The sequence below is a fragment of the Eleginops maclovinus genome, chromosome 10 (assembly GCF_036324505.1).
Source record: "Eleginops maclovinus isolate JMC-PN-2008 ecotype Puerto Natales chromosome 10, JC_Emac_rtc_rv5, whole genome shotgun sequence".
NCBI lineage: Eukaryota > Metazoa > Chordata > Actinopteri > Perciformes > Eleginopidae > Eleginops > Eleginops maclovinus.
The window spans coordinates 11,870,261-11,894,860 of NC_086358.1; the positions used below are offsets into that span (position 1 = coordinate 11,870,261).

At 38.8% G+C, this 24,600-nt stretch overlaps 3 protein-coding genes across 4 annotated transcripts; 1 reads left to right on the forward strand and 2 right to left on the reverse strand.

Moving 5' to 3' along the window:
- Positions 1–65: 65 nt before the first annotated feature.
- On the reverse strand, positions 66–3,231 carry cript (cysteine-rich PDZ-binding protein). 2 transcript variants are annotated; one of them, XM_063893863.1, is made up of 5 exons: positions 3,112–3,231; positions 2,057–2,122; positions 1,745–1,799; positions 1,455–1,558; positions 66–528 (listed from the first exon to the last, which is right to left on the reverse strand). In XM_063893863.1, exons 1-5 carry the CDS (start codon positions 3,131–3,133, stop codon positions 464–466), a joined length of 312 nt encoding a protein of 103 aa, XP_063749933.1. In that variant the 5' UTR covers positions 3,134–3,231; the 3' UTR covers positions 66–463. The 2 variants fall into 2 exon arrangements, with proteins under 2 accessions (XP_063749933.1, XP_063749934.1); XM_063893864.1 differs by lacking the exon at positions 3,112–3,231 and adding an exon at positions 2,322–2,491.
- Positions 2,951–6,428, forward strand: pigf (phosphatidylinositol glycan anchor biosynthesis, class F). Its single transcript, XM_063893862.1, has 5 exons — positions 2,951–3,349; positions 3,771–3,862; positions 4,189–4,305; positions 4,436–4,544; positions 6,079–6,428. The coding sequence occupies exons 1-5, from the start codon at positions 3,122–3,124 to the stop codon at positions 6,190–6,192; spliced, it is 660 nt and encodes a 219-aa protein (XP_063749932.1). The 5' UTR covers positions 2,951–3,121; the 3' UTR covers positions 6,193–6,428.
- Positions 6,429–15,728: 9,300 nt separating this feature from the next.
- On the reverse strand, positions 15,729–20,828 carry LOC134870960 (cytochrome c oxidase subunit 7A-related protein, mitochondrial). The gene is made up of 3 exons (XM_063893511.1): positions 20,662–20,828; positions 17,309–17,443; positions 15,729–16,656 (listed from the first exon to the last, which is right to left on the reverse strand). Exons 1-3 carry the CDS (start codon positions 20,731–20,733, stop codon positions 16,516–16,518), a joined length of 348 nt encoding a protein of 115 aa, XP_063749581.1. The 5' UTR covers positions 20,734–20,828; the 3' UTR covers positions 15,729–16,515.
- Positions 20,829–24,600: the final 3,772 nt, after the last annotated feature.

Consider the following 24,600-nt stretch of genomic DNA (forward strand, 5'->3'; position numbering starts at 1 on the left):
AGCTAACATTGTACCCTTTATGGCGTCAGGTAGAGGTAGGTAGAAAATACTCATGTCAAATGTGCTTTATATTGAATGGTTTAATTCAATCAAAAATGCCACACTTGATACATCACATACAGAAATCAACCTATTTGTAAAGCAAATATATATAACGCCTGAGTTTAAAATATACAAAGAAATCTATAAGCCTGTAGTAAAGAAACAGGTGATGACCGGTGGTTTTTTCGGATATAAAAGGTGCTTCCCTGTGTACGGCCACTGTAATAGTTCCAGTGGCATTATATAATATTTTGTAATAAGAGGGCAAAGCCAGCTCCAAATCCCTTTCTTTCACTAAAGGTGGGTTAAAGAACATAAATGAGTTATGGATATATGTCGAGCACAATATTGTGGAAGCTTATTCAGTGTCATCCTCACATCTGTTGTTCATTTCTGGAACTGTTATCTGTGCGGCACGTTCTCACACCGATGTCTGTCTGTAGTTCTTGGTGTCCAGAACTTTCTTTCCACACATTGCACAGATTCCTGGAGTGGCGAAAAAGGAAGAAAACAAGATAAAGCAATTAAAAATATAACAGTTTAGACAGAAAATAAAAGCGAAATCAGGAGAATGTGCTGCACTTAGTCTAATATGAAGTATGTAAATTGCCATACCAGTGAATTCACTGGCCTATGCTTCTTAACCTTAAATTAAAACATGTAATGTGAGTAATGTTTACAAGTTGTGAATACATCATTGACATAATATCCGTGTACTTAGTAGTTATGTAGAACTCCGTCAGACACAATGCAATGGTCAAATTATTTGGATTGTTTTTTTATGTGCACCTGATCCAACATTCACTCTTCTTTTGACTGATTTTGGTCACTACCAACTCCTGCGGGGACTTATCTGCCTCTCTAGATGTGTGTTGCTTACATTGTCCATTTGAAATTTAGTAATGGGCATTTAGTGTACAAGCTGTTGAAAATGAAGTCCACATGTGTACATTAAAACAAACAAACCCCCAGCTGTTTGAATGGCACACACTGACTGTACCTAACCTAATCCCAAAAAACTGTTAGGTTGCAATTTGTGACAGTCCACTGATTTCATTCTTGTGTTTTTTTTTAAGCATCTGCTAACCTCTCTTTACAGAAACAGTGTCCAAATTAATCTGGATTATCTACATACTTCCTTGGCAATATTTAATATTGGAACAACTTTCTACAGAAGAAATAGTACCTGATCACAGGTGAGATGTGGGGACCTTGACATATCAGACATATCTCAAACCTGGCCACATAAACCAAAATTGATCTACATTGCCTGATACATAAAGGGAAAATATAAATGTAAATTGTTATTCTCAGGGAAGAAAGGTGGCCCCCTTGTCAAGCTTGTCTACTAGCATTGTTCAGACAATGTATGTAATATCAAACATCTGTCAACTGAGTGAGTTTATTTTTACCTTTCTTGTACGCACAGCCCTGACAGTAGTGTGATCCAGACTGATGAACTGAGCTTCTGCATATCCTGCAGGTAGCAAAACCCGTCTTGCTGTATGGGTCAAACCTGAAAGGGGGATACATTATAGATGTATAACTAGAGATGTACCAATATTATTTTGGTATATGACTAGATAGCAACAACAACACTTGTTCAACAAATGAAAATGAGATTCAAATGGGAGTCGATAAAACCGACAGTCTGTGGCTTTTTGTAGATATAAACAGCAACATGATGAACATTTTTACTCACCTGGCTTTCTTGGATGTGAGGATCTTGTTTTCATTGAGCTTACGGCCACCACCCTCTGAGTGAAAGAAGCAGAAAGACTCAAATTTACAAAATCATAAATACCAGTAAAATGAGTAACAGTCATTTAAAATGTTTAGATGGTTTCACTCGTCTTTGGCAGCCTGCAATATTATTTAATGAATTTATAGCCTTCTGTCACTCTTTCATTGTGTGTATTTGTGACCCAAACGTAGCCATACATATGAACTATGAAAAGTAGTTATAGTTAACAGACAAAACATCATTTTCCCAGAACCCGTGTCCTCAATTTACCTGTTGTATTCCTTGCTCCGTCCTTCCAGGTGTCAGGTGTGATGACCTTACCGAGCTTTTTCTCGCCTGTAATATTAAGAAAACACACAACCTTAAGAAACAACTCTAAATTTTAACGGACAGTAAACCAATACAACGACGAGGACATTTCTCACAACAGTTAGCTAGCAGTCACATAGCATTAGCTTTTGAAGAAGCCTTCGATACCGGAACACATACAGGGTAATATTAATGACTAAAAGCATCCGATCGGGGGGATACGTACATTTTTCACAAACCATGTTCCCCTATATTTGTTTCTAGCTGATACTTTTAGTCAAAGGTTGGTAAAAACAGAATAAAGTGTAAGCTCGGTTTTTGTTTGGCAAAAAATTGTAAACTTCCGGTCGTTTCTTCCTCTTTCCCGTGTTTTAATATATTGATTGGTCAACACTGTGACAATCTCAAATTTCATTGGCTGATAATATCGTCGGTCACAAAGGGTCGCTGACGCTTATACAACTGTTAAGGGGAGGCTTTTCTTTAAAATAAAAGTCCATTAAATGTGGCAATTCATTGATCCTAGTATATTGGAAATGAGATATATCAATTGAAAAAACTAGAGAAGACTTTTGATAATACTTTTGATAATATTCATGGGAAAATATCACATGCATGATACCGAAGTATTCCGTTGTAATAAGGTCAGCTTTTTAACATAATATTTAATTTATTTCAGATCAATCCAGAATTATTATCTCTCAAGCACGTAGTATATATTACATTTGAATGGTTCAATATAATACAATCTAAAAAATAAAAAAAAGGAAATTAGTATGTTCTTTTTCTGTGTTTCTCTAAGATTCCATCGTGAGTTTAGCTTGCGTTTTTTGATGCCAAGTGTTGGACTTTTATTGTGAAGTCGAAGCGGAAGTACTCCATGTTTACGGAAGACAGGTCAAAGAATTCACCAATGGATTCAACCTACTCGATAAACCCGTTGCTACATTAAGATTTTTAACTATTTGTTATTTGAACGTTGTTTATAGTCTAGGTTTCTTGTTGTACGTAGTTACATTTTTCGTCATGTGGGATCATGAAATCAGAGCCATGGCGTCCGCTCACGCCATCATCGCCGCGTCGGTGTTCATGGCCACAGTGTTACCTGCGGCGGCGGTGCAGGGCTTCTCGGTGTACGGGACTCACCTTCTGTGGCTTTACTCGGTGTCCGGAGCTGTCACCGCCGTCAGTGTCGCCGTCTTCTGGCTGCTCGGCATCACACCGCCCACCAAGAAGCACACAGTGGGATACAAGGTGCTCATGTCATTATTTTAAGATGATATTAGATAAGCAAGGTGTTTTTAAGGTTCTCATCTTCTTATTAATTTTATTTTACTAATGGAAATTGGCTTATGTAGATATATGATCATATATAGCATAATTACATTGTTAATACTGATTCATCAACGTGTAGGCTGCATTTGAAATTGAGTATGAGCTTGTTAAGTACTTACGTTAAGTAACATGAATAAGCAGGTCCAAATTGTATTATTTGAAGGGCAGTGAAAAGTATTAAGCCCTGGTTTAAAAATATAAATATTCTTTCAACAAAGAACATTTCTTTAGGAATACTTAGAGCCCAATAACTCCATTACCTGGGTATGAAAAGTATCTTTTAGTCTTTAAAGTTGATGATATATTCACCTTAACTCTGCTCCCCTATTTCTTTCTGCAGCTCTCAAGGTTGTTTCGTTCCTGTCTGTACTTCTTCCTGTCATGCCTGTTCTTCCACACAGTGGTGGTTCTCTATGGAGCTCCGCTGATTGAGTGAGTACCGCTGATGCTCCTGTGCTTCCTGTCCCTTTTGTATATTCATAGAGCATCATAGTAAGCAATCCACCTAAAACTGTAACACCTATTACTTAATTGTCATAAATGCAGCTTTTACTATTCTTTGCACATCAGATTATTTTCGTTACACGCTACATATTTTCATTTTTTTCTGTATGTTTTACCCTGTAACCATTAACTCCATTGAAATCCTGTGCTCTTGTTTTGCTGCATCAGCACAGCTTTTGTGTATCCCTTAAACTTCTGCCTAGTCGCAGCCGCCCCTGATACTGTGAACCTTACATTTCTCATAAATGTTTCAGGTCTGCCTTGGAGACCTTCTCCCTCTCTGTGCTGCTGACCTCTCTCACCACTCTGAGGTGTCTCTGTGTTCTCGGCCCCAATGTCCAGGCCTGGATACGAGTGTTCAGCCGACATGGGTCAGCCTAAAATCTACTTTTCCCTGATGCCTGTCCTTCAATCATGTGTTGATGAATTGTGTTTAATGTGTTAATCTTGTTTCTGTTTAATAATTATACTGACATTGTTTTGCTGTGTCTCGGTCTCCAGAGCTATGTCTGTGTGGGACACCGGTCTACAGATCACAGTGGCCTGCACACTGGTAGGAGCCTGGATTGGAGCCTTTCCTATACCTCTGGACTGGGACAGGCCCTGGCAGGTCAGCACAGATGAGAATTACTCTCATAAACAATATGTTTACTGTGGGATTATAATCTTTATATTGGATTCAGCAAAATTGCACACAAAATTAGAGTAAATCTAAAATTGGAATCAGGTTTATTAACAAATAGGTTTACACATAAAAGGAATATGCTTTGGTGTATGATGGTGCATACATAAACACACTTAGAGGAATAAGGTTGTAAAAAAGGAAAACATAGAATTATTTTAAAAAAAAACATTCTTACATGAAACATTTAAACAAATTGTTCGAATGAAATATGAAAATACACAAAAAAGACCCCGGGTTAATACAACAAGAATATAAAAAAAAATACTATAAATGATCAAATAAGTGCAGTAAATCGAAAGTTGCAGTTTTAAGAAATGTTCAAAATACACAGTGGAATGTGCAAGGTATACAGTATTTTGTAGGAGGAATGGTTCCTTTGATATTCCTCAACGTAATGCATAGTGTCTGTGGGATGGGGCCGGGGTGTTGATGAATGCCACCTGATCGTGAGTAGGTGCACGTTTGTGTGATTTCCTTATCATAATCACTGCCCTGAAAACTACCCTATAAGGCTGCCTGATCTGCTGTGTCTGAATGAATGGAAGATTTTCACAGACAAAAAGAGATTTCAGTAAATAGATATAGTCAATAGTGCAACTGTCAAGGCTGTACTGTGGCAGAAATAAAGGATGGAATGACAATGAAAAAGAAGTAGCAAACAGATATTAGAAGATAATAGTATATTCTGCAGTAGTTTCAAATATGCCAAATTTAAAAAGATCTCAGATTTAGGCATTATGATTTCAGTGGCGACCTGTAATAGCAGTCAGAAGGTAAATCAGAGGGTTCATGAGATAATTAACAGGAGAAGAAAGCAGCAAAACAATTTCCCTCATGCCTGTTATAGGATTAAATTGGAACATTCACACATCAGTGTTCAATTAACCTGGCCATAACCCTAAGGCAAGTAAACAGAGCTTTTAAGAATTAATAGGTTCAACGTTTTGGGAACACCAGATTTTTAAAAGAACAGGGAATGTACAAGATGATTAAAGCTTGACCCATGAATTTCTGTAACTTGTGCATATTTTTCCACCATTTTCCTTGATTTCCTCTTGAATACAGCATAGGTTCCTCTGTTAACAAAAAAAACCTTCCATTCATCATTGATTAGCAGTTCATACTCCGTAACACTGAAATATAATTCTGAAATTTAATTCACATCGGTTACCAAAGCTAATTTGATTCCTTTTTTAAATAACAAAAAGGAACACGATTATAACTGCAATTGCAAAGGGAGCTCTCTGCAGAATGACTGGAGCGAAATGCAAATTGGAAGCAGACAGTGGTATTTGGAGCATAACTCTGAATGACACCACTGTGCTGCCGGGGTTTAATCTGACTTTAAAAGTTTCTCTTTGAGGGAGACAAGCTTCTGGGGAGAAACGATAAATTGATATAATAGTTAAGCTCCTTTTGATCCATCTTTGCAATGAACTGACTGGCCCCTTTTTTGTAGGTATGGCCTGTTTCCTGCAGTCTTGGCGCCACCATTGGCTTCCTCACTGGGCTTGTTGCAGCTCCTGCCTGGATCCACTCTCACCGCAAACAGCTCACATACAAGTGCAAGTGAGAGGCCGACATACGTGTGCGTGACCATGAGGGCATCCCTCATATTCCTGCTGTAATCCTTTGTACTGATTATTTATTGGGAACATTGTCTCTGTTTGCTGCCTGTTGTTGCAGATGATTTTGCAATAACACAAGACGATATGACGAGCATCATTATTTTGTACCCATGAAGGCTGCATATGTTCCTGAAGATTTTTGACATAAATTGAAGTTTTTGAATTAAAGATGAGGAGTTTATGAATGAGAAATGTCCTTTTATTGGATTGATTGCACCTAAAATAATGGAAACCTGTAGGTGGTGCTGTTGGATCTGTGTGTGTGTGTGTGTGTGTGTGTGTGTGTGTGTGTGTGTGTGTGTGTGTGTGTGTGTGTGTGTGTGTGTGTGTGTGTGTGTGTGTGTGTGTGTGTGTGTGTGTGTGTGTGTGTGTGTGTGTGTGTGTGTGTGTGTGTGTGTGTGTGTGTGTGTGTGTGTGTGAACATAGAGAGTTTAAATGAAGAAATCAAGCCTCACACTCATCTCGCAAAGCAATACTAAGTAATCACTATTATGGTAGGGTGGTAATTTATTTAGAAGAAGAAGAAGATGAACCTTTATTAATCCCCCGAAGGAGAAATTCAGTTTTTTCCACACACGCACATGCGCAGTCTAGCTGGCGTCAGGGAGCAGTTGGGGGTTCGGTGCTTTGCTCAAGGGCACCTCAGCAGTGGCCCAGGAGGTGATCTGGCTCCTCTCCAGTATCAGTCCACACTCCGTCTTCCTTGTTCTGATCAGGACGTGAACCGCCGACCCTTCAGTCCAAGTCCCTACAGACTAGACCACTGCCGCCCCTAAGAAAGTCGTGAAGGAAAGTTGGAAAGTAAAAAATGTTTAAATTCACTTCTATACTAACACAAACACACACACACACACACACACCCACACACACACCCACACACACACACCCACACACACACACACACACACACACACGCACACTGGCCAAGTTCTGCACCTGTGAGGTGAATACTGATTAATACTGTTCTCTTTTAAACAACCATTAATCTTGCTCCAACTCTATTTAAACTCAGCCTCCTTCCTCTCCTGCTCTTGCTCTCATTCCAGCTTTTCACATCCCCAGGCCACCGTATTGATTCACTTTCATTTTAAGGACATTCATTTTCCTCCTTGCATGCCGCCCAGATCTGTTGTTTTCCCCTCACAGCACAATGAAACTTACATTTATCTACAATGCGGTGTCAAATTGTAAAGCAAACGAGGGATATTGTTTGCAGTGCAGATATGTGTAATACAACTTAAGTAATTCAGTGCAAGGAGGGGAAAAAGGACATTTCAGTCATCGTGTTGCAGTGTGAGTTGAATTGGTAGGCAGTTTCAGCACAGAGCCTGGGGCAGAGCTGTCTTTGCCCTATGTTTGAACTTTTGCAAGGGAAAAGAGGCGAAAAATAGCTTGAAGCAAAAAGAAGCATAATGATAGAGCATTTAAAGGAAAAAGTAATCTTTATACACTTACGATACCATTCACCCTCTTTATTTCCATCCATCTTTCTGATTAAATTCATTTGACCTCATGCTGTTACCTCCATTTCCCTTTTTTTCTTTTCTCTACCTTCTGATACATTATTCTCCCTGGGAGCAAAGGGTGTGATTAACCGATTTCACCTCCAACCTCCTTTTTTATGATTTGTACGTGTCACCACACTAGGCATGTCACATCTGGTGGTCTCTTGAGTGTCTGTTTTTTCTCCCTGATAGTGTTCTTGTATGTGTAATCGGTGTACTTTGGAACTGGAGTTGTTTTGTTCATAAGCTGAATTCAACTCTTAGTCCTTTCATCTCAGAGATGAGGACGGCGCTAACACGCACATAAAAGCCAATGCTTCACGAGATACTGTCCTAGTTCAATCTCAGAGAACCCTATGTATTCATTGTTTGTTCTCAGGCTGTGCTATTGTGGCAGGGCATTGTGAGGAGAAGTCATTTGCGCCTCCTATCTCCCCAGCCTTTCCTTTGAGGCAGATTTTGTGGGCATGTTTCTGCAGAGTTGTGTATTCTGAATTAAGATGCAGCCTCTGCTCTCTGTGGCAGTACATCGTACCCAAATGAAACCTGGCTGAATCAATATTTTTTTAGTTTAGCATTGAATCACTGACAGAAATAGATTGCTCAGGCTGCAGAAAACACAAACAATTAACATGCAGCTCTGCAGCAGTTTACCAATTTTCTTGGTTTGGAACTCTTATCATTACTGTCTGATTGAGGGTTGTTTTCAACAAACAAGTTCTTATTGACGCTACAATCCTCACCAAACAACAGAACAATATAAAACAGCTTACAAGCTAGATATTTTTCTCAGGAGTTGGAGAAACATCACAGCCAATGAATGCTAATGTTGTTCTGCGTGCTTTATGTGTAAATAGTCTGCGAACACTTTCTGCCCCCTGGTGCCCACAAGTACAGTGATGCTGCTTTAAAATTTAGGGGTAAAGTCATTAACCCATTCTTATTACAATGTATGTTGGTGCAGTACAGCCTCACAGAGCTCAGATCTAGAGGACACATTTCAGACACACGTCTTTCAAAATGCTCCATACTGACAACAGAAAGGAAGAAAGGGAACCCAAAGTGTGAAAATGGCATTTGAAAAAAAACCCACACTTAAATAAATACTGAGAGGTATAAAATGTCAGGCCATTTCCATATCCACCTCGTCCTCTTGATTAGGAAACATTTCAGACCCTGTGTTTTTATAAAGTATAAAAATATAAAATATGAAATATGAATTGTATATAACATAAGTTGTTGTCAGAATACAAACTGCAGAACTGTGACGTTTACAATATAACAGTGAATCCTTCAAAATTGTTGGGTTATGTTGCATGCACTATTATACCATGATCTTCCCTACAATGGTTATTGTTTGCTATTTTTATATATTTAAAACAACTAAAGCCGTTGGACATTTTCTGGTTTTAATCCTCTTTCATTCTGACATCGAAATATACAGTGGGGTAAAAAAGTATTTAGTCAGCCACCAATTGAGCAAGTTCTCCCATTTAAAAAGATGAGAGAGGCCTGTAATTTTCATCATAGGTATACCTCAACTATGAGAGACAGAATGAGAAAAAAAATCCAGGAAATCACATTGTAGGATTTTTAAAGAATTTATTTTCAAATGATTGTGTAAAATAAGTATTTGGTCAATAACAAAAGTTCATCTCAATACTTTGTTATATACCCTTTGTTGGCAACGACAGAGGTCAAACGTTTTCTGTAAGTCTTCACAAGGTTTCCACACACTGTTGCTGGTATTTTGGCCCATTCCTCCATGCAGATCTCCTCTAAAGCAGTGATGTTTTGGGGCTGTCGCTGGGCAACACGGACTTTCAACTCCCTCCAAAGATTTTCTATGGGGTTGAGATCTGGAGACTGGCTAGGCCACTCCAGGACCTTGAAATGCTTCTTACGAAGCCACTCCTTCGTTGCCCTGGCGGTGTGTTTGGGATCATTGTCATGCTGAAAGACCCAGCCACGCTTCATCTTCAGTGCCCTTGCTGATGGAAGGAGGTTTTCACTCAAAATCTCACGATACATGGCCCCATTCATTCTTTCCTTTACACGGATCAGTCGTCCTGGTCCCTTTGCAGAAAAACAGCCCCAAAGCATGATGTTTCCACCCCCATGCTTCACAGTAGGTATGGTGTTCTTTGGATGCAACTCTGCATTCTTTCTCCTCCAAACACGACGAGTTGAGTTTTGACCAAAAAGTTCTATTTTGGTTTCATCTGACCATATGACATTCTCCCAATCCTCTTCTGGATCATCCAAATGCCCTCTAGCAAACTTCAGATGGGCCTGGACATGTACTGGCTTAAGCAGGGGGACACGTCTGGAACTGCAGGATTTAAGTCCCTGGCGGCGTAGTGTGTTACTGATGGTAGCCTCTGTTACTTTGGTCCCAGCTCTCTGCAGGTCATTCACTAGGTCCCCCCGTGTGGTTCTGGGATTTTTGCTCACCGTTCTTGTGATCATTTTGACCCCACGGGGTGAGATCTTGCGTGGAGCCCCAGATCGAGGGAGATTAGCAGTGGTCTTGTATGTCTTCCATTTTCTAATAATTGCTCCCACAGTTGATTTCTTCACACCAAGCTGCTTACCTATTGCAGATTCAGTTTTCCCAGCCTGGTGCAGGTCTACAATTTTGTCTCTGGTCTCCTTTGACAGCTCTTTGGTCTTGGCCATAGTGCAGTTTGGAGTATGACTGTTTGAGGTTGTGGACAGATGTCTTTTATACTGATAACGAGTTCAAAAAGGTGCCATTAATACAGGTAACGAGTGGAGGACAGAGGAGCCTCTTAAAGAAGAAGTTACAGGTCTGTGAGAGCCAGAAATCTTGCTTGTTTGTAGGTGACCAAATACTTATTTTACCGAGGAATTTACCAATAAATTCATTAAAAATCAGACAATGTGATTTCCTGGATTTTGGTCTCTCATAGTTGAGGTATACCTATGATGAAAATTACAGGCCTCTCTCATCTTTTTAAATGGGAGAACTTGCACAATTGGTGGCTGACTAAATACTTTTTTGCCCCACTGTATATCAAAAGCGTTGAATGCGACTCATAACCTTCACCAATTTTCATCAGATGTCATTTTACTGAGAAGCCATCAGAATGTTTTAAAGAATGCATTAGAGTGAAAAGGTAAAACAGGATAGACGAGTACTCATGGTACTGCTGAGGCTAGTGAGAGTAGACAAATTGCATTTTCAATTTTCACCACGGAAGTCACACCCCTCCTCCACATAAGTACCTTCTCCTCACACTCTTCCCCCTTCCACCATTTCTCACACTCCACTCATTTCCAGTGCTTCTCCCTTTTCCCCATTTCCTGTTTTCATGCCCCACACGGTTCATGCTTCATTAACAGTCACAGCGTTATCGAGTGGTAAACATGTTATTCCAGAGCTCTTGGGTCTCCTCCTGTCATGTCTTAGAGCCACAACAAAGGGTCTATTGTGACTGAGTGATGCACAAGTGGGCTCATGACGCAAAAGGTATAGGGGGAGACAGATGGATTGCATTTTAGAATAATGACCTTTGGTTCCTTAAAGAAAAGCAGGTGAGGACTATTATCAAACCAACATAATAGGTGCATTTCAAATGTGTGCACATAATGGTTTTCTAAGAAAAGATTCAGTGGGAGGATAATGAATGAATAAAAGTAGATGTGAAAGGAACAACAAAGCCAGGATCCCTTATTAATAAAAATATGACTAGGTTTCTCATATGATTTACAATCTTAGTGTCTGGACTCTCCAAGTGTCACACAATAGTGATAGAGTGATAGAGTTTTTTGGACACCATTAATACCAATCTATTTGATGGATTTCCATGACATTTTATTCAGCCGTTTGTATTCCCCATAGGATTTATTTTTACTGACTTTGGTGATTCTTTAAGCAGCTACGCCACATGGACATTTGTGGTTTTCATGCCCCTCAATTGTTATCCAACAGAGTAGTTGTAAATGCATGATGCATTATCTCGTCAAAGATCCTTAATTACTAACCCCTTCTCAATACTCTCTGATGTCGTTTTATTTATTTTGTAATGAAATGCGTCACAATTTCTAAACTAACATTACACTATTATGCCCAATGTCATTATACCATCCAATAATAAAATGCAGCAGGGTAGCCTGTTTATTAAATGCATTATGCTGTTTTATTTATTTTGAAATGAAATGTCAAAAGTCAGCTTAATGATAACTTCAAGCATATCTTCTAAACTGAATCTAGAAGAGCAGATCAACACCGGCTCCGGATGGCACTGATCGTCGGAGCGTGCACATCGGTAGGCCTATCATTCTCAAATATTTTTCATTTAAGTGCATCACATAATTAAAAAAATAATGCTAACACATATCATCATGTAGGCTATATCACACAAGAATCAAGCTAAGAATTCCAATTCACCGGCAACTGTCATATAGGCTTGCTTTTCACGCTGTCTTTTAGCGGTGAGACCAAACATGGTCAAATCTATATGGTTTTAACTTGACATTTTACTATGGGCTATTGATGAATTTCTGTAACCAATTAATAAATACATTCTACATTCCTTTCTACTTTTAACTCAGTTTTCATTGCTAGTTTGCTCACCCATAACACACTCGCATAATTCATAACGTCACATTGCATGAGGAGCTAGAGAGGGAGATCGGACAGTATGCTAGTCTGCGGAGCAGTGCCCCTGCAGTCTGGGGGGAAATTGCACCCAACGAGAGGGAAACGTAGTCTATCATAGTTACCGGTAGGCTATATAGGCAGACAATGAATGAATTGAGTGGGCCCCCCCAGACAGTGATTTCGAGTGGAACTAGCAGTCCCCTGGCCAGAACTAAGGGGGCCGGGCTCTACCGAGCCCTATGGTAATTCGAGCAGTGCTGTCTGTTGGTCTTGTCTGGGAGGACATGCTGTGTTCCGTGCATAGGGAGACTCAGAGTAGGGGTTCTGTCTCCGGCATGGTTTCTCTCTGGCTGATTACGGGACCCGATACCTAGAATTAGAAATGTTAACTATGCACAAGTTGAATATGAATGGAGACTGGCAGAGGACTACGGGATGTAGGGATATAGGAAGAAGGGATGTAGGGATGTTGGGATGAAGGGATGTTGGATGAAGGGATGTAGGGATGTTGGGATGAAGGATGAGGGAAGAAGGGATGAGGGATGAGGGATGAAGTGATGAGGGATGTTGGGATGAAGGGATGTCGGGATGAAGCGATAGGGAAGAAAGGATGAGGGATGAAGCGATGAGGGAAGAACAGATGTCGGGATGAGGGATGTCGGGATGATGAGGGATGAATGGATGAAGGATGTTGAAATGAAGGGATGAGGGAAGAAAGAATGTATGGATGAAGGGATGAGGGTTGTCAGGATGAAGGGATGTAGGGATGTTAGGATGAAGGGATGTAGGGATGTTAGGATGAATGGATGAGGGGTGTTGTGATGAAGGGATGTTGAGATGAAGCGATGAGGGAAGAAGGGATGAAGGGAAGAACAGATGTAGGGATGAAGGGATGTCGGGATGAAGAAGGGATGTAGGGATGTTGGGGTGAAGGGATGAGGGAAGAAGGAATGTAGGGATGAAGGGATGAGGGTTGTCAGGATGAAGGGATGTAGGGATGTTAGGATGAAGGGATGTAGGGATGTTAGGATGAAGGGATGAGGGATGTTGTGATGAAGGGATGTTGAGATGAAGGATGAATGATGTGGAATGAAGGGATGAGGGAAGAAGGATGTAGGATGAAGGGATGTAGGGTTGTCAGATGAAGGGATGTAGGGATGTTAGGATGAAGGGATGAAGGATGTTAGGATGAAGGGATGTAGGGATGTTAGGATGAAGGGATGTAGGGATGTTAGGATGAAGGGATGTAGGGATGTTAGGATGAAGGGATGAGGGATGTTGGGATGACGGGATGTAACACACCCTAAATCTAGGATGATGGTAAACATTTAATGTTTAATGACAGAAATCTTTCTCAGGCATTTCCCAATTGAATTAATCTTCACTTATTGTAAATTTAGTATCGAGCATTTTTCAGCATAATTGTTATCATTTCATATGAAACATTAACAATTACTAGCTCACAATCCTGCATCCTTGCTTTGTCGGATAGGGTGTTATAGACTGAGACACTTTTCAAATTACGCATTGCGTCTTTATGTTATTAATTATTAAAAGTATTCATTATTTCCCCACAGAAGGTCAAATTATTCTTTGTCAAATCAGAGCTGTCATCAATAATCCATTATGAGGTTTTTCTCACGGTGTGATGTATTGATGCCATGTCAACGGGGAGGTCCAGAGTTGAATCATGCTGACAAATGATCGCGCCATATCGTAATTAACAAAAGTCCTACATGGAACAACTTGTTATGTTTAATAGATTGAATATTAAAAGTTTTGAAGCCCTTAAAAAGAAAGACAAGGTTTACTATGCATGCAAGAGCTGATGCAATGGTAACAAACTACCCCCCCATAGTAATGACTGGAATGTGTAGCTTGCAACATGTACATGATTGTGCTACCTGCATGTGTTCTATACTTGATGATTGCAAAGTGTTACATATCTCCAGGAAGTCTGTACCAATCAGTTATATCAGTTGTGGCCACTATGGAGGGCGTCATGTGACCCTGCCCCATTACAGAGCAATCAATACACGCTTAGAAACACACACACATACATTATCAAGTACAAGTTCTAAACCAACTGAACACAGAAGCTGTTAGGTTTGGTCTTTATATGAAGCTGTAAACGCTAACAGCATTATAATTGTAGTGATAAAGTCTTTAGTCGAATACATCAGACCTTGTGTCAGAAAAATCTCACTCGCCACCAGCTTGAGTTTCAAAATCAGGATACATGTATTTATTATCCTTGCAAGAATGGAAATAGTCATCGCAATATGGAACAACTAGTTCCCTGAACAGTGTCCTTCACTTGCTCCTATACGAGACAGGGCATTTCAGTCACAGGATGGAGAGATACCGGTTCAAAGCAGTATTCTAGATTTTTCTAACACCTTCAAATAAAAAAGACTTCAGATATATTCAGCCGGAGCTATCTGAAATGATCTAAAATGATATATTTTGACAATCAAAAGTTGAAATCTTTAGAAATGGGATTAAATTAAATCCCAAAAGCAGCGTGGTAACAAATAAAGTAGGGCTAACCATTTTCAGATATTTTTGAGTTTTACCTTTTTAAAATAAATAATAAAAACATTTGGAATAGAAGTTGATTGCAATATTACTACACTTGGGCAAAACCCTTGTCTGTATAAACTTATGGCAAGTGGGGGAATATCTGTTCAAAATACTTTAGATTTTACATCAATTAAAGGAAATAAACTATAAGGAAAACATGATAACATATTGTTAATTTGTTATAATAGTCTTAAAATAGTTTTTGAAATAGCTGTGATAACAGACCTACTTTTATTTTATTTAGTTTTGCTACGTATTCTTCTTTCTGTATCCTTGTAAATACACACCAAAGCAAATTCCTTGTATGTGTAAACCTACTTGGTAATAAAACTGATTCTGATCATCTATGTGTAATGCACTGAAAAATGTCATTATATTAATAACAAGTATAGTTCATATTTATTTCATCACAGAAATAAATTAAAAAGATCATTTTATTTTCATTATCATAGTATAGTATTATTATAGGTTAAGAAGTCCCCCAAGCTACAGACACATTAATCAGAGAAACATATACATTATACTGCATACCGATTGTTTAATCTTTAGGAACAGTTTGAAGCTAATACGTTTGACTTTTGGAATGAAGATTTTCTATTTGATATGATTTTCGAGATATTAAGCAGGTCATCCCAAATCTATCATTTTGGGATGTGGCCAGAGCTCTAGATGAATCATCAATAACAGTTTAACATAAAAAGAATATATGGTTTGATGTTATTTTACACATATACAACGAAATGATGAAAAACACAGTGACACAGGATTAGAAGTTGGAAAAAATATATTTCATTTCACTGTTCATAGGTAAACTACACTGGGTGTATAGTGGTAACATTTTATTGAAAGACCCAGTTCCTCTGCAGGAAGTATGTAGCCCGGTTAAGCAACGTTTTGCCTGGAAATAATGCTAAAAATAAAGCTGCTACAAAATGAACATACATGTACAAATGCAGAGCTATGCAATCATTGTTAAAGCAGCTTGATACACGGCTGCCAACATGTCAATCTGAAACAGCCTCCCTCTAACATCACACCAGAGCCATCACATGTAAATACTGCATGAGATCCCATCAAGCCAAATGAGCAGCAGCTATGTTGCAGATGGGGTGACTCCATCATGCTTGCTCTCTCTTGCACACACATGCTTATCGCTGCACAACCACACGCGTATTTCAAGATGTGTGGAAAAATCTTTACATCTCCGTTTATATTGTGGCATTAGAAAGAAGCTCTTACAGATTCATACATGATGTTGTTGCATCTTGCTGTTTATTGGCAACATGAGTGCTATTTCAGTGACAGATAACAAAAGATATAATGTTGAAGATAAATAGGAAAAAGAAGCATGTTTTACATTTGTTTCCCTTTCAAATTTATTAACGTAGACATTTGTTTTTACAAAGGAGAATGACACTATTATTGTTTTAATTGAGGTTGATGTTTTATTACAGTCCCAAGAGGTTGTACGGCGAGGCAGATGGACACTGGGAATGTTGGGTCGATGAACTGCGACATGTCAGAGGTGTTGTAGAAAGATCCTTTTGTGTTAATCACTTGTTTTGGGGCTGGGCTGCGAAGTAAAGAGCCACCAGACAGTAGAGAGTCCCTCCGATGGTGAGAGCCATGGTGGTGCGGTACAGTAGCCTGTCAGGGACGCCCCGCTTCAAATGAATGGGGACACCGTCTGATGTCTGAGGGAGCAAAAAAGGGATGAAATGTAAGAAAAACCAATAATGAAGATGTAACAGAGTGCAGAGTGTTCTCAACAATTCGCTTTGGGAGAAAGGTTTTGACATTTTCTAATGATTTCAGAACACATATTTCCTGGAACTATGTATCTGTCTTTTACGTCTCATTGAAAACAGACCAAAAACACCCAGAGTCCTTTTTGTCCCTTAAAAATGGGAAAGCGGCAATCACAGTAAAAACAATTTGTTTCCAAACATATTTTCTGTTATAGTGTCTGAAAAACCTTCACTTTAAAAAAGAACATCCTTTGAATTGCAAAGAAATAGAGCAGGCATGACTGTGATTTTCCATTTAAGTTTATTTCCATTTGTTTCAGTCTGCCCGACTTTAAAAGTATTCCCCTCACAGCCTACTGTGATGAAAAGGAAGGAGCCATTAAGAACAGAGTTAAATAATTACCATCCAGCGCCTAGAGCTGAAATATCTCCCGTGCCTTGACTAAAGTTTGACCACTTTGGCAGTTTTCAAACTTTTTTCTGAGGAATACTTTGAATTAACAAATGCTGATTCATCGTGAGAACCGTACCACAGTGTCAGGTCTGTCTTTCGTCAAGACTTTGACTATTTACGTTTTTTTCCCCTGTTCTTATTTACCTGGAATAGTCTCTGAAGGTCCGGAACCCTGTTTGGTCCAATGTACTCCGCCATGGTCCCTGCCTCAGACACCAGTTTGGTGGGGGAGGCAAAAATCATGGCTGGGGCCTCTGCTGGCACACCTGGCCTCAGCCCCTAAACAAAAAACAACAACACAGTGGTCACAATGATGCACAATTATACTCCACCTCCTTAGTACACATTCAATGAAAGCACCCCTTTTTTCCCAAGAATTTCCCAGAGAGTGGTACAATATTTGCTGTTATTTCATGATATTATTTAGATTGTAATTTAATTGTGGGGCCTTTTAACGACATGACATGATGAAATAAGATCTTTAAGATGATTATATGCTTCAATTTTTTTACTTTAGCTTTTCCTTAGACTTTTGGATCGTTGGTCATTGAATTAATATAAATCGCTCCAGATAAATGCAAAATAAATATCTATTAAAACATATATTTTAGGGCTGTAATCATCTTTTACCGATTTGATAAATAACAGAAAAGAGCCTTGAAAGTAAATTCAAAACAACTTTGTTTTGTATCTGTAGTAGAACGAATGTCCATATACCACTAATAGGCACTGCATTGACCTTAGCGCTGCTGCCTAAGTGACTCGTGTAGAGTGCGTTATTCATCTCAACTCACATCTTATGCCTCCACTTGTGAGTGAGTTTCACATTATTAACTGTACGACCTACAGTGCATTTACATCTAGGTTATTTTTGCCACATGAACACACTATTTTACTGGCAGTATTGCACATTTTATCATCTTTTTTTCAGACTTATTTGACTAAAAAACAAACAAGGATCCATGTGATCATTGTTCCCCAATAATTTGCAAAGTTATAAACCAGTGTGATTGGCTTAGCTTTGGGAAATGACCACTTATATAATTAAGTCATGCTGCTACACTTTTCAGAGGCACACTGTGGTGTTAATGAATTACAAGTGTGCCTCCCTATTATCCTCTCACTTGGAGGAAGCTACTCACCCACCTTGTGTTTTAGAATTACTGGGAGAACCGTTGCCTGGTTCGGGTGTGTGGAGGCAGATAGTGTGGGAGCAGGTGAATTAATATCACATATGAAAATGCAGAGGCACTAAAAGCAGATTATTTTTACATGCCATTTAAGAGAAGGCATATCTATAAAAAAGTGTTCACAGCAGGGAATCGTGTTTTGCATTAAACCACAAACACCGAGACAAATCCCTTTTGTATTTTGATAACCTCAGGATTTAGCCGTTAGGGTTAGCCATGGGCAGTGATTTGCAGCCTTGTTCATTGGTTAGCAACGCTTAACATACATAGTGTTGAAAGGCAGGCCTGATTGTCTAATATGTGTTTTTAATACATTTAAGAATAACACACATTTATAGAATGTTGTTTTAGGATTATCCAAGGCCAGATGTTGTCCCAGTACTAACTTAGGGCTCAGGTGTAGGGATGGTTTCCGATAGCTGATTTCATTCTGGATCCTCAAATCAATTTAGCTTGGTGGCCATTAAATCCCTTACTGAATCTTTTAGACACAAGCTGTTGTATTGCCTCTTTGTGACACCTAAGGCATCTGAATATAAATAAACTGGTGTCATATATAAACACATGCTGAGTAATTAAAATCCTTGGCACCAACGATGGCACTAAAGCCTGTTGCGATAAGGGAAAATAACACTCAGGCTTTATTCAAGGAAACTAAAAACTGACAAGTCCATGAGTCCCCTGACATCTCACTTCGACGTTATCTAAATGAAAATGGGTTCCATCTATGAAACAGACATGTCACTTTATGCTAAGCCCAATGAGTGGTTTGCACGCAGAATAAATGTGTTATTTCAACCGATTCTAAAAGTTGTGTATTTGACACATTTGTCTCCATGCTTTGGTCCCAAAACATTCTGGATTTGCCTAAATTGCTTATGACTGGAAAGCCAAGAGTCTTGTAGGTCAAATGGGCCCAAGCGAATTCATGTGTGTTGATTTTAGTCCCCATAGCTGTGTTGATTTTAGTCCCCATAGCTGCCATTTAATTGTAATGAGACCTTTTTCTTTTTTCATTTAACCTGACTGTATAAAAAATGCTGTTGTGGGATTTAGGATAATCAACAGTCAAATCAACAGGGGTCATTCAGAGGATGTATGGGTAGTCTAATATTACCAAATCATTGTAACTGTTGAATAAATAGGGTAGCATAATAAAGTATTTTAAATATTTCTGGAAGAATAAAGATTCATGGAAGAGAAACACAAGGTAGTTACATTCCAACAAATACAATATTTTCTTCCTTGAATAAAAATAAGATAAACGATGGTAACAGCATAGCTTACGAGAAGTCTAGCCGATAATCATAGATTACCGAGGGAGCAGAAGTGAAAATAACCGAAGCATACCAATTCTCTTCAAAGCGCACCAGTCACCTTCTAATCAACCTCAAGATTCAAGATATTTATTGTCATACGCACAGTAAAACACAGTTAGACTGTACAATGACTTTGCCAGTCCACCCTACGCATGAAAAACAAAACAAACCTGAGCTCATACATTACATATATCGTACCAAGGTCAGGTCATCAACCATGTCTGCAATAGATGTAATAGTTTGACCTGCCCTCCGTTCTCCCCATGACCCTAAACCAACCCTGTAACAGCATCCAAATATATACTACTCCCCTCCCTTTTTAGATGTGTATTTTTTCCAGTCACTAATTCAGAGTTGTTGCTATCAGGTTAGTGGGGGGGGGGAGGATTGTTATTCGTCAAACCTTTGTCAACTATTTATTATCTCCCTTCTTTTCATTTACATGAATACAATAAAAACAAATGGAAATTTTAAAAAATGGGGCCTATTAATAAAGGTCACATCTGGCAGATGCACTGAGAGGCCATTGGTTTTCGAAATTGGCTATAAAGTCAGATGAAAACCAGATCGACATAACCTTTAAAAATAAAAGGTTAACAAAAGGTTCCGCGCCAACAAAAAGAATGACATTAGCAAAATAAATTACACTGACTATTTAAGGCTTTGCTAGAAGTTGAGAAAGTCAGATTACATTTTAAATCGATGACGTTATGTGACACATAGCTTATTATATGTTTAAGTGAAGATACTAGGACGAAACTACGGTTAAACATTATATTTTTTAGCAGATAAAAAACGTCAAAGAAACCACACACGTTTATGAATCAACACATATATTGTATAGCAGGCTAATAGCACTGGAGACCTCTAAATCACTGGGAGTGTTGTGAAACCCCTGGCAGCTAACGTTACGGTAAAGACATACGGTTCAACGCGGTGATATGAAGGTCATCCGCGACAGCACCGACCCATCGCCTCCCGGGCTTACCTGAGGGCTGTAGGCGGCGGTGGGAGCAGAACCCGTCAGTTTCTGGGTGAATCCGCTGAATTTGTAGTACATTTTCCTTCTGAAGGACGTGGAAAGATGTAATCCACAACAAAAATCACCCGGTAAAGGGTCTTCCGATTGCAACCGTCGAGGGAAGATGACGTCTGAATCCTGCTGGTCTGACACTGCCTGTTTATAAATATAAATGCACTCCCAAAGCTAAAGAAATTCATTTTACTTTTTTAAATGGTGTCCAATGAATTATATTTTTTATTCAAAAGCATATATATGTATCAGGGGTAGATACATAAAGTAGTACAAAATAACAAAAACTAAATAAAGAAAAATACAGTTATCTATATATATATATATATATATATATATACAGTTATATACAGCACTATCATCTTTGAAGTATGTATATTTTTGTCCTTCATAAGGGTTTATAATTCTTTCTTTTTTTCCACTTTATTTATGGTGATTTTAAACATCAGATTGCATTTTCACAGTTGTATAACGTATAGTTATGTATAACACTAACAACAGACATCTCTCACGACACGCTACTAGACAGACATAAGGGAGACAATAAATAAATAAATACTGATAAAAAAATTAAAACACAAGACAAAACTAAACAAAACAAAAATAAAAACAAAGGGCCTCTCATATTCCAACATGAATAGGACAGATCAACAGCACATGGACAATGACAGCATATAGCCACAGTTCCAGGCCAGGCAACAACATGTTTTTTGAAATGTATTGATAGAGCCGTTCAGGGTACATCTAATCTTCTCCAGTTTTATATTTTGCATCATATCTCTGATCCATTGGCTGTATGTTGGAGGCATTGAATCCTTCCATTTAAAAGGAATGGCACGCCTAGCCAACAAAGAGGAGAAAGCAATGACCTGTTGCAGGTATGCTGGTGGATCTGAGTCATCTAGGCATGGTGTAATACCAAAGATGGCCGTTAAAGGGGAAGGCTGGATATTGTAATTATACGTCTGGGAAATTGTATCAAAAAAAGAGTTCCAGAACTCAGTAAGCTTTGAACAAGACCACAACATACAGTGGGGCAAAAAAGTATTTAGTCAGACACCAATTGTGCAAGTTCTCCCATTTAAAAAGATGAGAGAGGCCTGTAATTTTTATCATAGGTACACTTCAACTATGAGAGACAAAATGAGAAAAGAAATCCAGGAAATCACATTGTAGGATTTTTAATGAATTAATTGGTAAATTCCTCTGTAAAATAAGTATTTGGTCACCTACAAACAAGCAAGATTTCTGGCTCTCACAGACCTGTAACTTCTTCTTTAAGAGGCTCCTCTGTCCTCCACTCGTTACCTGTATTAATGGCACCTTTTTGAACTCGTTATCAGTATAAAAGACACCTGTCCACAACCTCAAACAGTCATACTCCAAACTCCACTATGGCCAAGACTAAAGAGCTGTCAAAGGAGACCAGAGACAAAATTGTAGACCTGCACCAGGCTGGGAAAACTGAATCTGCAATAGGTAAGCAGCTTGGTGTGAAGAAATCAACTGTGGGAGCAATTATTAGAAAATGGAAGACATACAAGACCACTGCTAATCTCCCTCGATCTGGGGCTCCACGCAAGATCTCACCTCGTGGGGTCAAAATGATCACAAGAACGGTGAGCAAAAATCCCAGAACCACACGGGGGGACCTAGTGAATGACCTGCAGAGAGCTGGGACCAAAGTAACAGAGGCTACCATCAGTAACACACTACGCCGCCAGGGACTTAAATCCTGCAGTTCCAGACGTGTCCCCCTGCTTAAGCCAGTACATGTCCAGGCCCGTCTGAAGTTTGCTAGAGGGCATTTGGATGATCCAGAAGAGGATTGGGAGAATGTCATATGGTCAGATGAAACCAAAATAGAACTTTTTGGTAAAAACTCAACTCGTCGTGTTTGGAGGAGAAAGAATGCAGAGTTGCATCCAAAGAACATCATACCTACTGTGAAGCATGGGGGTGGAAACATCATGCTTTGGGGCTGTTTTTCTGCAAAGGGACCAGGACGACTGATCCGTGTAAAGGAAAGAATGAATGGGGCCATGTATCGTGAGATTTTGAGTGAAAACCTCCTTCCATCAGCAAGGGCACTGAAGATGAAGCGTGGCTGGGTCTTTCAGCATGACAATGATCCCAAACACAACGCCAGGGCAATGAAGGAGTGGCTTCGTAAGAAGCATTTCAAGGTCCTGGAGTGGCCTAGCCAGTCTCCAGATCTCAACCCCATAGAAAATCTTTGGAGGGAGTTGAAAGTCCGTGTTGCCCAGCGACAGCCCCAAAACATCAGTGCTTTAGAGGAGATCTGCATGGAGGAATGGGCCAAAATACCAGCAACAGTGTGTGAAAACCTTGTGAAGACTTACAGAAAACGTTTGACCTCTGTCATTGCCAACAAAGGGTATATAACAAAGTATTGAGATGAACTTTTGTTATTGACCAAATACTTATTTTCCACAACAATTTGAAAATAAATTCATTAAAAATCCTACAATGTGATTTCCTGGATTTTTTTTCTCATTTTGTCTCTCATAGTTGAGGTATACCTATGATAAAAATTACAGGCCTCTCTCATCTTTTTAAATGGGAGAACTTGCACAATTGGTGGCTGACTAAATACTTTTTTGCCCCACTGTATGACCGATGGTCGCAGGGGCCTGTTTGCATCGGTCACATATAGTATCAATACCTGGGAATATCCTTGCAAGTCTAACTTTTGAATAGTGTAAGCGATGTAAGACTTTGAATTGTATTAGCGCATGTCTTGAGCAAATATAGGACACATGCACCCTATAAAGAGCCATCTCCCATTCTTCATCAGAGAGTGGAATCCCAGTATCATTGGTCTATGCTTCCCTTATATAAGAAATAGAGGGACTCAATGTGTTCATGATCTGTGCATAAATCATTGAGACTCTACCTCTATGTAATAGATTAACCTTTAACAAAGAATCTAAACAGGATAGTGGAGGAAAGTCTGGAAAACTAGTGAATTTCTTACGCACAAAATCTCTGATTTGTAGGTAACGAAAACAATTAGCATTTGTCAGTTGAAATTTTGTTGACAACTGTTCAAAGCTGGCAAAGGTGTTGTCAATGAACAAGTCCTTTATACTATAGATATTGTGCGTAATTCCCCCTTGTTTGTCAGCTGCAGCATTGAATTGATGTAAGTGAATAATCCACTTTATTTATAATGAATACAATAGAATGTTATATGATTTTCAAATCAAAGGAGTAGGCTTCTTTAACTTTTGATACCTTCAAAAAAATGTGTGTACTTCGTTCATCACAACTGTACTTTTTGCAGGGAGAAGCTAAAATTTATTAAACATTTTAATAGCAGACAACAAGGTGGTATTGGCATTATTATTGTTTCCCAATAAAGATCCAAAATATAATGAAGGATAATGATTATAATACTGTTATTAAAAGAGTACCTTCTTATCTTAATTGATGTTCAACTCCTGCATCAATTTAGGAAAACAAATGTAATCAGACATTGTTAAGTGCAAATTTTAATTAGACTAAATGATTCTTTCCTTTAAAAATGTGCAGAGGAAAAAGGTACATTTTTTCAACCATGAATAGGTCTTCCCCACAGGCTGGATATTGTGTCAATAAGCTAAAATCGTCCAAAGATTGAAGCGGACAAGATAAAACAAAAAAGGACTTTGGAAAATCCCACCATCTCCAGTAAAGGTTTGGTAAATGCACCCTTGGTGAATACATTTCTTCTTATTTAATGAAAACATTGACTAAAAGAACCGAGATATATAGCCGTAACACAAACTATTTTAATTTTTTTACTTTTTAGTCTGATTTTTCTTAAAGGTAAGTCCTACATGTCCTGCATACATTAAAATATTAAAATGTCCAACCCTTAATTGCTTTGTA